At 30.8% G+C, this 14,218-nt stretch overlaps 1 protein-coding gene across 7 annotated transcripts in view; it reads left to right on the top strand.

The window, feature by feature from the left end:
• The window catches only part of wcd (U3 small nucleolar RNA-associated protein 18 homolog wicked), a 73,395-nt gene that overhangs the window by 22,383 nt on the left and 36,794 nt on the right, over positions 1-14,218 (top strand). For all 7 annotated transcript variants that reach the window (XR_015040669.1, XR_015040670.1, XM_085814927.1 and 4 more), the window contains exons 5-9: positions 697-831; positions 1,659-1,720; positions 3,663-3,752; positions 10,433-10,497; positions 10,666-10,787. Coding sequence is in view for 5 of the 7 variants with exons in the window: in XM_085814927.1 (XP_085671053.1) it covers positions 697-831; positions 1,659-1,720; positions 3,663-3,752; positions 10,433-10,497; positions 10,666-10,787 (474 nt within the window). In the remaining 2 variants the exon portion in view is untranslated. The remainder of the gene's footprint in view (positions 1-696; positions 832-1,658; positions 1,721-3,662; positions 3,753-10,432; positions 10,498-10,665; positions 10,788-14,218) is intronic.

Genomic DNA, 14,218 nt, shown 5'->3' with positions numbered 1-14,218 from the left:
CTTCTAACAGTTATTTTAATTCCTGATGCTATTCTTTTAACAGCTTTTCATCTGTCAATGCGAAAATGTTAAATGTGCATGATATTATTGTCTGTTATTGAGGTTCAGAGGTACCTGCTATGTTGATCATTATCAATTCAGCCATTGATTTAGTATTATTAGTATATATTATATACTTCTTCAGTATGCTGTTAGTCTTAATCTTTCTAAAGCATTGCAGTTGCATCCGAGTATTGAAGGAAAGCTCAAAATTTGGTAGTACACTGTTCTATAAATGTGTAGCATAACAACTGAGTAGATATTACCAATTTGTTTTCAAATTTTGGTAATCCAGTTTTCCAGCCTATTTCTATTATTCCATAAGGCAGGCAACAATTCAAGAAATATTTTATTTATGACTTAAGAAAAGCATATTTTTTATTGACAATGGAGAGATTTTCTGAAATGCTTATTTTATTCATAAAATTTTATGTGTGTCTTAAATTACGTTTTAAATTTTCATTTTACTCAGTTCTAATCATGTTAATTTTTTTTAAATGACTAGGCACTAACTCCTTCAGTATTTCTCAGAAACTGGCATCAGTCAGCTGTTTCATTGCTACAATAAATTTTTATTCTGAATTTATTTGATTATGTTAATTTGTAAATTTTTATATTTTACCAGAGATTTTTCATTAAAAATGAAATTTTATGCAGGTATCAAATTTACAAGAATTACATGAGATACTTGGTGCCGTTAAATGTCCAGATGAAAAAGAAAAAGAATTACGAGAGTTTGTATTTGGTTATGATTCTGATGACTTAGAAGAACTGGTGGAAACACAAAAAGAAGTTAGTCTTTATTTGTTAAATATATTTTATTATTAATTTTTTTTGAAAAGTACTTTCTCTCCCAAAATAAATGCAGCGTTTACATGTTTTTATTTCATATACTAATAATTTTTATTCAATTTTGAAGTGAACTATATTGGAGGGTGGGAGCACTTAATCGGCATTATTTTTTTTCCTGTTAATAATAATGACTAATAAAATACTGAATAAATAAAGTAACTTTTTAAAAATGCACGATTTTAAAGTCACATAAACATTAAAAAGAGTGGTGAAAATTTCAGATAGGCATAATCATAAATTTTAAATAACTAATGGCACTCATAATGCCATTTTACAACTTTTGCTGTATTGCTAAATGAAAAAATGAAAAATACATTTAACTCTTAAATTAAAGCCGTAATAACAAGTAACCACCAGTAACTCAAAATCACAATTAGTCTGAAGGTAATAAAAAAGCACAGAAAGGAGGAATAACCCATTTATAACTAAAAGAATAATGCTGTTAGCAATTTGTTTGCATTTTTAAGTAGTTTGATCTGATGCAATGTTATACATATCAGATTACTTATTATTTTTTGTGTGGTAGCACATAATGAATAAACTTTATTCATTATGTGCGTGTATACAGAAATCAGCCAACATTATATGCTTAAACGTATTACTTTTAATGGATATTTATCGCAGCATAGCACATAATGAATGAAAAGGTATTACTTTTAATGAATTTAAACTTATTTGCAATCTTAATTTGTGGATATTAATAATGTATAATTTTATTATCAAGTGACTCAACTACTGTGTTAATTATTATTTGTTTATTTTCACAGGAAGGTGAGGAACCAGAAATTTGGAAGCCAAAATGGAAAGATGAAGATGATGAAAAAATTCTGTAAAATTTAGTTACTTTTTCTTTCAAAATCTAAGTCATTAAAAATACTAAATTTGATTGAAATTTACTTTTTTTAATATATGTGATGATTATTCGGATATCATTATAGAAATTTAATAGATTGGCCAGTTGATAAAACAATGTTGATGGCTTGTTCATGCAATTGTAATGCACACTGAGTGATCCAAAAGTAACAGAATAAGTATACAGTTTTTCCAGAATTGCACAGAAAGATGTGGGATTATTTTTTAATAATTTTTATTTTCAGAATAGTTGTTTTTTATTGACAAATAGTGCTTTTGTTGTCTCAGAAGTTCAAACAATGATGCAACACAGCTAAGATTACAACTGTTCATTCATAAGGATGGCTAACTGACAGGCAGAACTCTGCACAGCACTGAAGAGGGTTCGGTTGTAATTCCTCTCATAAGATGGCATATAACTTCTTTCAGAATGGCCTATAATGTTGGCTGATTTCTGTATACATGCGACTTCTGATACGTGTGCATATAACCAAAATTTTCTAGGTATTTTCTAGGTATGGCCATTCATGCAGGAAAGAGTGACCGAGGTCGCAGTTATCATAAGTAGATCAGAACAGGTACTGAGCAGGATCTATGCAGAGATGCTTTATCCTGCATGGATGTTACTGTAGAGGGCATTTTTCTTACTAGGAGGAAATCCTGTTTTGTATTAAAAGTGCTGCATAATGGCTGACTGTGATGGAAACAGTTCAAAATGTCCCACTAAATGTGGACTTCCTGAAAGAAAGATTGATCCTATAATGAAGGATGCAGTGAATTTATGCCTCACAATAATTTTTGTCTGATGCAAAGCAGTTCATTCAATTGTGTAGATTTGCATTTCAAGATACAAAAAGTGTGCTTTATCAGCCTACAGGTTATTTGACAGCCAGTCTGAATTGTTTCCATTTGTTAAAAAACCCAATTTGCAAATTTGTTACATGTCTCAAATTGGTTGATTTTAGTTTAGTACATTTTGAGCTGTACAAGGATAGATTTTAAGGACAGTCCTCAGTGATTGTAATAAAGTTCTGAACAAAACGCCAGTTCTCCAAGATGACTATAGTGCTTTTTGAATTACTGCATTTTTATTTTTTCTGTTACAGTTCTTTCTGCTTGAATCATCTGATATATATATGTAGATAAAAATGGATTTTAAACAGCATTGATATAGTTTCTTATTGAGATTTTTTAAATAGTTGTGTTGCTCATAATTTGTTTTTGAGTCAATTGAATATATGTGTATGTTATGTATTGAAACATGTACAGTGATATTTAGTGTGGTATATTTATGTCATCATCTAGTGAGAAACTTGGTTGGTGCCAAGATGTGATGGTAACTTTACAATAAATGTTTACCCTCCTGAAATCCTTAACATTATGATGAATATTATTGTATTTACCCTGCATATTTATTCCTTTGGATATTTTGCATTTCTTATTTTCATTGTCTCTAAAATTTACCTAATGATAGAATGGAGGCTGTTAGTTTTTAAACATTATAGAATATTGTCAAAAAGTTGAAGATGATCCAGTTCCCATGCATTGAGATGAAAAATCATTAAAGAAAATGCATTTTGGTTTGCAGTAGTGAAAATGGCACAGTAGCTAGAAACTTTTTTGAAGGAAGTCAAATCAGATTTACAATTACATGATGTGTTTAACTGCAGTTAACACTCCTTAAAATTTGCAAAAAGTAACTGAATATACTAGAAAGAAATTTCATGCCTTGGAATAGTTAACTTTGAGAAATTTTGTATACCCAGATAGTTGGAGAGTTAAAGAGTCTGCAAACCAAAATCTCTGGTGCCAAAATTCAGCATATGTTACTTTGACACCAAATAAACTTCTTAATTGGATAAGACAAAAATGCCATGATTATATTTTTAATATGCTCTTTTTCCTTTTTTCCTTTATAGTGTTAAAGAAAAAGCAGAAACCCTGAAAAATTGTCATCGAAGTGTTTATTTACGAGGTGATGAAAAGTACTCAGATTTTGTTCAAGAAAAGTAATTATAGCTGCATATTTATTATTTCTTATGGCATTTTTATATAGTTTATTTTAAATGCAGCAGTTGTACCTCCATACTTGCAATTACAGTCAAAAGTCATTAATTCGGACACCCATAATCCGGAATGATCTATAATCCGGACCTCAAAGCTAAAATCTTTCTGCGCATGCGCATAGGCGTTTTATGCGTGCGCGCAAGACATTTACGACTGCGCATATGTGTCTGCGCAAGCGCAGAATACGTTTTCGCGTGCGCGTTTCATGTAAAATGGACGGTATAAGCTAAAATTATCTAATTATCTATTTCAGTTAATGTTGATGATTGCGTTGTTCCTTAATCTTCGAATTGGATCCGGCTTATTTTTTTTTGCAGACTGTAAGAGCAATTTTATAAAAGTAAGCTTGAAATTTCGATGATATCAAATAGAATTTCGGATGCTGGAGCTCCCAAAGGATCTTGAAAACGAAAGTATGCTTCGATGTCCATCAAACAAAAAACAAATTGCTATAAAAAATGGATAAAGGCATATCCTTTGTTTATCTAACCGTTCCCACATCTGTTTATAAATTTCACGCTGCTCAGCGTGGGGGGGGGGGGAGCCGTCGCGGCGCGCTATGAATTGGAAGTTGATTTGTCAGCACTATCCTTATCTTCAGGGCAGATGTTTTTATTTTATTTGGCTTATAATTCCTTACTAAATGTAGTATTTCATCTCAATGAACTCCGTCTTTGATATGATTTAAATCAAATTTCTCGTCATTATAAATATCATGAATACAAATCAAATAGTTTTCTGGTTGCAATTTTCTAATTCCGGCTATGCGTAGGGTATGCTTTACGCATGCGCGCGTTGAAAGAAATGTTTAATAAAGTAAACAAATAAATATTAAGCTTCTTTTTTTGTAAATTTTGATACCCTTTAGATCATAATTGCTCATTATTTTATAAATTACGGTTTCATATTTTTAATTTTATAATATCTGCATGCCATCTTACCAGATTTAAACTTATGATCTATAATCCGGAAAAATCGATATTCCGGAGTCGTCGAAGTCCCGACGAGTCCGGATTAAAGACTTTTGACTGTATTTATGCATTCAGAAATTTATGTAATTTTGTATTTTACATTTAAAAAATCATATATTTCTACAATTTTGAAGTATTGCATTTAGAACGTAGTGAAATAATATTTTGTATTCTTTATTATTACAGCTAATAGAATCAAAAGAAAACAAGCAATATTATTTTATTGTCTTATAAAATAACAATATATTGGACTATTACCATTCTTTTTGATATAAGAATTTAACTATCTAAAATCAACTTATTTCTACTTCATTTTATTTATTTATTTATTTATTTTAGTTTGTGATATGAGTCAAAGTACAAATTTAGAAAAAAATTTAAATGCTTTTATACGGATTCATGTTATGTATTTTACTCCTGTGCATTCTTCTCTTTAAAGACTAATTTTACCTCTTGGAAGAAGAACAAAAATACATGATGTATACTGTTTCTGGGGTGTAAATAATAATCATAGCACATTAAAAGCAAACATAAAGATACACTTATTATACTATTTATTTCAAAGGACTTATCAATATTCTTTTTATTCTCATAAAAATTTCTTATACATACATTTTACATTGCGGCCATAAGTCAAGTTTCTAGATCATATGCTGGAAAAAAACCTACGGGGAAATGTATGCGAGGGGAAGAAATATGCGAGTAAATGCGGCAATTCGTTTTTTAACTTGCATCAAAGTATAAAAAAATTTTGAACGTCTTCCATCTTAGTTAGTTATTTCAATATATGTCAAAGTACCACAACTGAAGAAAGAAAGGACTTTTACTCAAGCTCACATTAAGGAACGCATGTACAGGGTTCGAATGGTCCTTAAGAGTTCTTAAAAGTCCTTAAGAATTTTGGAATCGATTTTTGGTCCTTAAAAGTCCTTAATTTTGGCCCAAATCGGCAGAAGGTTCTTAATTTTAATCATCTGAAATTTCTGTCTGTTTTTACGACTGCCATTTTGAGTGTGAATCAGCATTTTGGAGGAATATTTTTGGTAATTCACTGACAAATATGGTTATCTTTTGAATGGGTTCATGGGTTATAATTTGCTCCTATTCCTAATATAAATGGTGGGATAATCAAGTTTCTGAGCAAGAAGTGAAACATAAGCATTTCAAAATTATTTCAGTTTTTCTAATGAAGAGCTGTTAAACAACTTTTCGCTTTTAGGGATGTGAATTCCTTTATTAAATGGCTCTAAATTTAGCAACTTATCAACATTTTGGTGATTTTAAGGTCACTTTCCATAGAAAATGTTTAAGATCTGAAATCTGGGAGTATTCCCATGATTTTTTTTAAACATTGTAACATTGATAAATTTCATTAAAATAATGGTAATATATACAAATTATATTTAAAAAATAACATTAAAATAAAACATTTTCCGTTGTCATATACGTTCCATTTTGCCCACTTATTATACTATATTTTGAATCTGGAAAATAAACAAGGTATGTTATAAAGTACAATTTACGAACTAGTTCTTAGCAAAAGCAAAATAGCTATGTAATTTATTAAAAATGTCTTCTGAATTTTTTCATGGTAAGAGTTTTTCCCATATAATTGTTTCAGAATTCTCAGAATATGTATTAATTTTCTCTATAAAATTAATTTTACACTTTTTCCCTCTTTTTTTTTCCCAAAATATTTCTGGCTTTTTGCTGTTACAGAATTTGTAAGGGTAATTTTTCTGTAGCATTTTGGACATTGCAGCTTCGAAAGTTTTAGTAGGATTTAAAGGCAAAATTTATAGACCCTTCGATTATAGAAGATTCCAGAAAAATGTGGGAAAATGGTATTAACATGCAATGGATGCATTTTACAGAAAGTTTGCGATGAATTTCTTTGGAGAACATCTGGAAGAACAATAATAACATGATATTTGAATGTTTTACTTCTGATACTAGAATCTTTTCTTAACATGTTTATCTTCCTTTTATTTTCTCTATTTTTCAAGGGGTACAAGCATGGAAAATATCAAAAATGCTTCTAAACGTATCACATGGCCAGGCATTATAGAAAGGAATTGAAAGCTGACAATTTAAAAGATCCATCTAATATGTTTTAATGCATCATCATGCACAGGGCTGGAACTAGGCATTTTCCCACCTAATGCAATCTCGGTGGATCCTAAATTCTGGTACCTAGTGCCTTTTTAAATTCTGCTTCCAATACATGCTCTAAATTCTAAAAGTTTTCCCATTTCTAGATTTTGTTGCTCGGTGTGTCTGTAAATTCTAAAAATTCTGCCATACCAGCTTTGTAACCGGCCCTTATCCATATATCATTTCGTATTTCTTCTGAATGTTCATATTGCTAAAGAAATAAAATTAGGAGCTTTTTCTGCAAATTCTAAATGTGTTTAGTTTATTTAGAATAGCAGAAATCTTTAATTAAATCCAAAAATTCTAAAATGAAAAGGAAACATGTTGAAGAAAGAAACTGAATACATAAAGAGAAATAAAATTATTCTAAGATATGTACAGTTATAACTATGTAAATTACCCAGTTGCTTATAATTTCAGCCTTTACTATAATTTTTTATTTATATTTCCACATCAGAATACAAATCGCTTAGATAGTTTTTGGAGTTTAATACAGAGTGTGTTTCTGACCTCCGCTTGCTCCTTGCATTAGTTCCTGTTAGCTATGATAATTTGTAACTATTCATCTTTGTATTATCGCTGCCGACATTTGAATTTGTTTTGACGCCATAGTTAATGATCCAGCTTAAAACTCAGTTGTAGAGTCTTTGACCACTAGTCCACATTTTTAGTTCGAATTTGACTCTTCTTGTTTAATTACATCACCACGAGCTGTAATTGATCTTGTTAGCATAAGAACATGCCATTATATTCTAAGTTCTTTTTAAATAAGAACCTTGTTAAACCTTTGTCTGACTTTGTAAGTTACTTTCAAACATAGTGATAATTTGCTTTAGGTCTGGCAAGGGCTTTTGGACTATTTAACCTTTAGCAAATCAAGTAAATCCTCATAGGTACATTGGGGAGAGGTGACAAGTTAGATAAAGCACGCATAAACTAGTGAGAACATTGGTTTGTGTATTGAGACAAATTTCGAATTGTTAGAAAAGAAGCGAAGGAAATCGATGTAAATTAGCCAAAATGTCTGGGAAGGCTTAAAAGATGCATAAATATTTTGTTGAGTGTTGTTGCTACAAAACATTTATGTTTTGTAGCAAAAACTACTTATAATGTGTAATTATCCTAATATCGTTTAAGAAAAAATGTCATAAATTACATGTTTTTAAAATAAAAATTTAATCATGGCCATGTAAATTCATAATGACTAAGTTTAGCTAACTATTGAATTTAATTACTTATAACTAATGCTTACCCTTAAAAATAATCTCTGCACATTAAAGTGAGTTATTGCATTTCATTAATCCTTACTGATAAGATACAAGTTAAAACACAAAAATGTAAAATTTCATGTAAAACTTATTTTGTGCATCTAGTGAGATTTGAAATAATACAAAACAGCTTATCACCTCTGCTGCTTTAGTGGTTTGCTGGAACCTTAAAGAATATTAACTCTGTTACAACCTCTGGAACTCTGCAGGAAGCTACGATGCTAACTGCATCAGACAGAGATCAACTAACTATCAAAACCTGCCAACTGTGCCTGCATTAGGCCTTTCAAGTTTCCACTGATCAGCAGGTCTCTCTCTGGGCAAGCAGCAGTGGTGACAACAGCGAGTCTTTTGCTATGAATCAAACTGATTATGACTTTACTTGCCATTTTTAACCTATGCCGCTTGACATAAAATTTACCTGCTATTTACTAAACCTCTAGACTGAGCAAGAATGTGACAAATTGCATCAATATGAACCTAAGTGTTAGAAAAGCGCTAATAAAATGTCACTTAACTTCTTTAAAAACTGTCCAGCCATTATAACCTACTTATTAATTTCATAAAGTTTATTTTATTCTCAAACTTATTACTAATTATGTTAATTTATGTTTAATAATAATGCATTCTACTTAGAGATCTTTTAGTTTTAGGATAGAATTACAAAAGTGAAGTTCAGGCATAGATAATATTTTTAATTGAATTTATTCAGTTCCCATTTGCTCATAGGTCCTTAATTTTTTTTATTAATAGTCCTTAAAAGTACATAATTTCCGTGTGCAGAAATATGTACGAGCCCTGATGTAGGAAAAGTTTTAAAGGCTTTTGTGCAGTTTCATGCTTAATATGCTTATAATTATGTTTGTGGTTAACTTGTTCATGCTTATGTTTTATATGCATCAAATACATGCTTAACATGCATCAAGTATAAGCATAGAGAAAACATTTTAGGACTTCTTCCTTAAAAAGGTACACTTTTTTAGGGCAGAAGACATGAATGAATAAATAAATAAAAGTGCTTTATTTTTAATCAGCAATGTCATTTTTGGCTTTGGTTTGTGTAATTATGGCAAAGCCTCAAGGGTTACCTGCCTAAGGGGAGGGATGCTTTCGGGGAGGTCTTTTAAGTTAAACTGGCTCCGTCTGCACGTTACATATAGGGAAATTCACCAAAACACCCATTGAGCCCGTTAGCAGGAGTCGAACCTCAGACCACAGTATTAGTGTTGAGCAGTTTTACTGCTCGGCTGCTGGTGAACCATTTTTCTTTTTTTCTGTGTATCAAAAACAAAGTCCAGCATTAAGAATCAGCGTAAATTCTTAAATTCTATTTTTTTTTTTTTTTTTTTTTTTAGTACTAGTTTCGATAGTTTTTAAACTACCTTCTTCAGCTGCTAAGTGCAAATGAACCAAACAAAGGGTGAAGAAAGATAAGATAAGGATAGAGATAAGATAAGGAAAATTGGACAGAAGTTAAGCTACCGGCGCCATCTATTGATGAAACAAGAAAAACTAAAACAAAATTTCTTTAAAGGCTGAAGAAAAAGATGGATTGTAATTGGGGTCATTAACTAGAACAGGAACTTTTTTTTTTTTTTTTTTTTTTTTGGATGTGAAACGCTTCTAAAAAATCTTAATTCACCAATGGAGGACATTTTCTGAATAATTTTGGCTGCAGAAAAATGGAAAGTGGGATTTTCATTCCAACAATGCTAGGCAACAGCGGATTTCTGTGTTTCCTTTTTCCTAACATATGCATCATGTTCTTTAACACGAAATTTTAAGGTTTTTTTTGTTTGACCAATGTCAATTAAATCACATTGGCAAGGAATTCATATCCGGAATGGAGTCCATGAAATATAGAGTAGTCCCAGATATGAAAAATAGATTAAGTTCACAGAAGATCCTTAATATAATGTTATTATGGTAGTAGATATATTAATAAAATGAAATATGGAAAGACTGCTAGGTCTTCTGAGAAGGTAATCTTCCTGTATAGAATAAAAAAAGCTTCTGTGCAATGTATGTGATCTTTGCAAGTAAACTTCTTTCATGTTAATGTATTTAAGAGTATATATAATTAAAGTTATGGTACTTATAAGAGAAAGTTTTTCCTTTTAATTTATGGAACAGTAATATATTGTAATAAGTTTTTTGTTTTTGGTTTGTGTGTGTGTTACAATTTAAAGACTACGGTTTTTTTTCTAAATTTAGTACCTGATTTTCTAGATTCAAAAAACTAATTGGAGAACCAAAGTGGGCAAAGTTGGGAAGAAAAGATGAAGATACTGGCTGTAAGAATATTTAAAATTTTATAATTATTGGAAGAAAAATAATATATTTTCCCTTCTTTTTTATCATAATAAGTGAAAAAAATTTTAATAGTTTAATCAATTTTGTGTATGTTAGATTTTATTCAATTCATTATTTTCATTTCTTTTCCTTTGATTTCTGTATGTTAGATGAAAGTCCTGATGAACTTTTGCAGAAGACTGGCAACTTCATTCAGTCCTCTGAATCCTTACCAAAAGGTATTATAAAAATTCGAAAGTGCGCAAGTTTAGTAGATCCTAATTTAAAATTGGTAAGATTATTTTTTAAAGTTTACTGTTAGCTTTTCTTATTAATGTCTTACACCTGAATAAAAGGTTTGGTTTGTTTTATGTGATTATGGGAAACATTCGAGGACTATCTGCGTAAGGGGGATGCCTTTGTGGAGGACTTTCTAAGGAAAATTGGCTCATATACACGTTACACACGTAGAAAAACATGAAAACGCCCAATGCAGCCAGCCCATTCATGGAATTAAAACTTCGTACCAAACCATCAGTGTTCAGCGATTGTGCCGCTCGGCAGCTGTTGGGTCTCTGAATTTAAAGGATTTAAGATTTTGGGTTTTTCAAATTTAGTACTTTTTATATTATCACACTAAGAAATAGAAAAGAATTATAGTTTACCAGAATAACATAATGATTTAGCTGGAATTGATATAACTATCAATCTGCAGTAATTCAGTAAATCTTTTTATACAAAAATATGACAATAATGCATATAATACCAGTACGTCATGCATTTGTTTGGGCAAAGACTCACATGACGTTCTGATACATCATTGTAAGTAAGACGAGATTTAGCTAGTTTTTCCTAGTTTATTTTAAAGTATTGTGTATATGTTGCAACAGAACAAATAATTTCAGTAGTTTGGTGAACCTTGTTTGGGATACACTGTAGAGACATTAGGTATTTTTTTGGAAACAGGAGAGAGGAAAAATTAGCAGCGCCTTTCACTGGGAATCCAGCCACGGACCTCTGGAATACGCGCTCAGTGTGCAGACCACCACACCTCAGAGGCACGCCAAGAAAGCGGGAGAAATACCTTATATACTTGACCTTTTAAAAGGCGACTGGGGTTTTAGGGGACCTAATCGCCAAGTCCTGGGTGAAGAGAATCTTCATCTAACACCCTTATAGTTCAGGTGCCACTGTTGAGACATTAGGTATATTTTTGGAAGCAGGAGAGATGAAAAATTAGCAACACCTTCGCCAGGAATCGAACCGCAGACCTCTGGAATATGCACCCAGCATGCAGACCACACACCACGAAGGCATGCCAAGAAGGCCGGGGGGGGGGAATACCTTATAAACCCGATAATCACAGAAATAGAGAATATATTTTATCAAAGTGATGATTTACAAGATATCATCTTTAATTAATTAATTAATTATTTTCTTAAAACCTTCTTTTTTAATTACTTCTCTGGCATACCTGTTTGTCTCTTCTATGATATTTCAAAAATATTCATTTAGAACTTCGTTAAAAACATCTAAAGCTTTATGATTATCACCTAGCCTTCCCAAGCACAAAGTATTGATTTTATGTACTTCAGAAAACCATTTTACATCAGGTACATTTTCTTTTTCTACCCAAATCCATTCATCTAATTTTTCTTGAGAATATCTACTATCACTGCCTAATAAGTGTCTTTTATGGCTTTTACGTCTTGGAATAATTTCACTATCATTATAACTTTCTAGTTCGATATATTCTTCACCATTTTCATTTTGAAATTTCTCTTTATCGCCTAAAGGATCATTTTAAAATTCTTCATCAGATTCAAAATCACTATTTTCATTAAAACTGTTGTTGTCACTTTGATAATATATATGTATAAACTTGAACGTTATGACTACTATTCTCTTTTATTCACGAGTTGGGAGAACATCAATTTAATCGAGAATATACAAGTATATAGTCAATATATCCTTTTTCACGTAAAGACTCAACTCGAAAATAAGAACTTCCAGTTGAAACACAGAAATATTTAATGAAGAGCCTATGTACATTATTTATGTTATTCAAAACTCGAAATTTACATATAATATAAATTTCCCCATCATAGGGCAAGATTAATTTTATCAAGAACAATTATTATAATTGTTGATTATCGCTATGCGGCCAAGAATTGATCGTTTCAAGCGTCACACTAAAAACTGAACTAAAAAGTTATTATAATTTTTCTCTACCGCCGGTCACGTAACCTAACCGGCGACAGACGATAAATTAAAAAAAAAAAAAGAAAAGAAAAAGAAAAATTTACTCCACCGGAGGAAAAAAGAAAGAAATTCAACAATATAGTCTCTATTTCTGTCAATATAGGGTTGTGTATCCGAAACAAGGTTAACCAAAGTACAGATCACATTACTCTGAAATAAACCAAAATGAACTAGCTAAATCTTGTCTCAGTTTCAGTGATGTATGAGAGTGTCATGTGCGTCTTTGCCCAAACAAATGCATGACGTACTGATATGTTAAATGTAGCTAAAGGGTTAAATATGCTTATAGTGCAAAAAAAAAATTCAAATAAATGTATACCCAAAGGGTTAAAATTTAAAATGCATTTAAATCATTTAAAAAATAAAATAAGAGGAAATGTTCAAGCTAATTTAATTTGTTTACGTTAATGTTACATAATGGTAATGTGTATTTAAAAGCAAACAGAAATTCAAACTATGAGTTTTTTTAAGTTTGATAGAATCTGGCAAAACACATTAAGGCTATCTAGGGATATCTGTCTAAAAGGAGGGATGACTTCATGGAGGACTTTTTAAAGGAAACTGCCTTATATATGCATTACACATGGAGGAAACCACAGAAACACCTATGCAGCCAGCCTGTTCACCTGGAATTGAACGCAGGTTGGAACTTACAGTGTTCAGTGATTTTAATGCTCGGCCACTGGTGGGCCATGAGTATTATTTTTTAAAAAAATCAGATGTGTACACCACATGACTTCCTTGTATTAGAATATTAAATTATACGCATTTTATCTTTCATTTCATTTGAACTTATTGGATTGAATTAAATCTACTTCTCCGACAGTGCATAATAGAATAAATGCATTCTTTAAAATTCACTCTAGTATTTGTTTACCATAGTGACACTCTGGCGCTAGATTCACTTAACAGTATTAATAATTATATAACAGTTAACTTATATAATAATTATATAACGGAAACTAAGTTAAATGTTATATAATCCAATAATTATATAACAGTTAACTTATATATTTCATTCATATTATAACTCATAATGCACAAAATTTATATCATTTAAAGAATAGAATTATCTAATCATTGCCACATGTTCTATTCAAATACTATAATAAAGCTAGAATGATATGTAAAAGATATTAAGCAAACAAAACAAAAAAGAAACAGTTTTTCACAGACGATTGAGTATTTCTCATTTAATTAATTCAGTTCTCACTTCGCGAGAAGGCAGAAATATATAAAAACTGAAAATATCTATATTAAAAATTACGAAGTAAATCTCAAATACTTATTTCCTCGAAAAAATTCCAGAAAGAATTAAGCATGATTTAATTGGCAATAATAAATGAATGCGTTATCTTTGTTGTTGCGAAGCTAAGTTTCTCTAGATTGGCAACAAATCCACTAGTCTCCTGTTTTAAATGTAAACATCAATGGCTGTCATTAAAAAAAGGCTTAGCGGCA

Source organism: Stegodyphus dumicola, chromosome 4 (assembly GCF_044657685.1).
Source record: "Stegodyphus dumicola isolate Sdum_Otavi_A_Nest chromosome 4, ASM4465768v1".
NCBI classification, from domain to species: domain Eukaryota; kingdom Metazoa; phylum Arthropoda; class Arachnida; order Araneae; family Eresidae; genus Stegodyphus; species Stegodyphus dumicola.
Note: the sequence above shows the minus strand (reverse complement) of the source record. Positions and strands in the feature narration are given on the sequence as shown.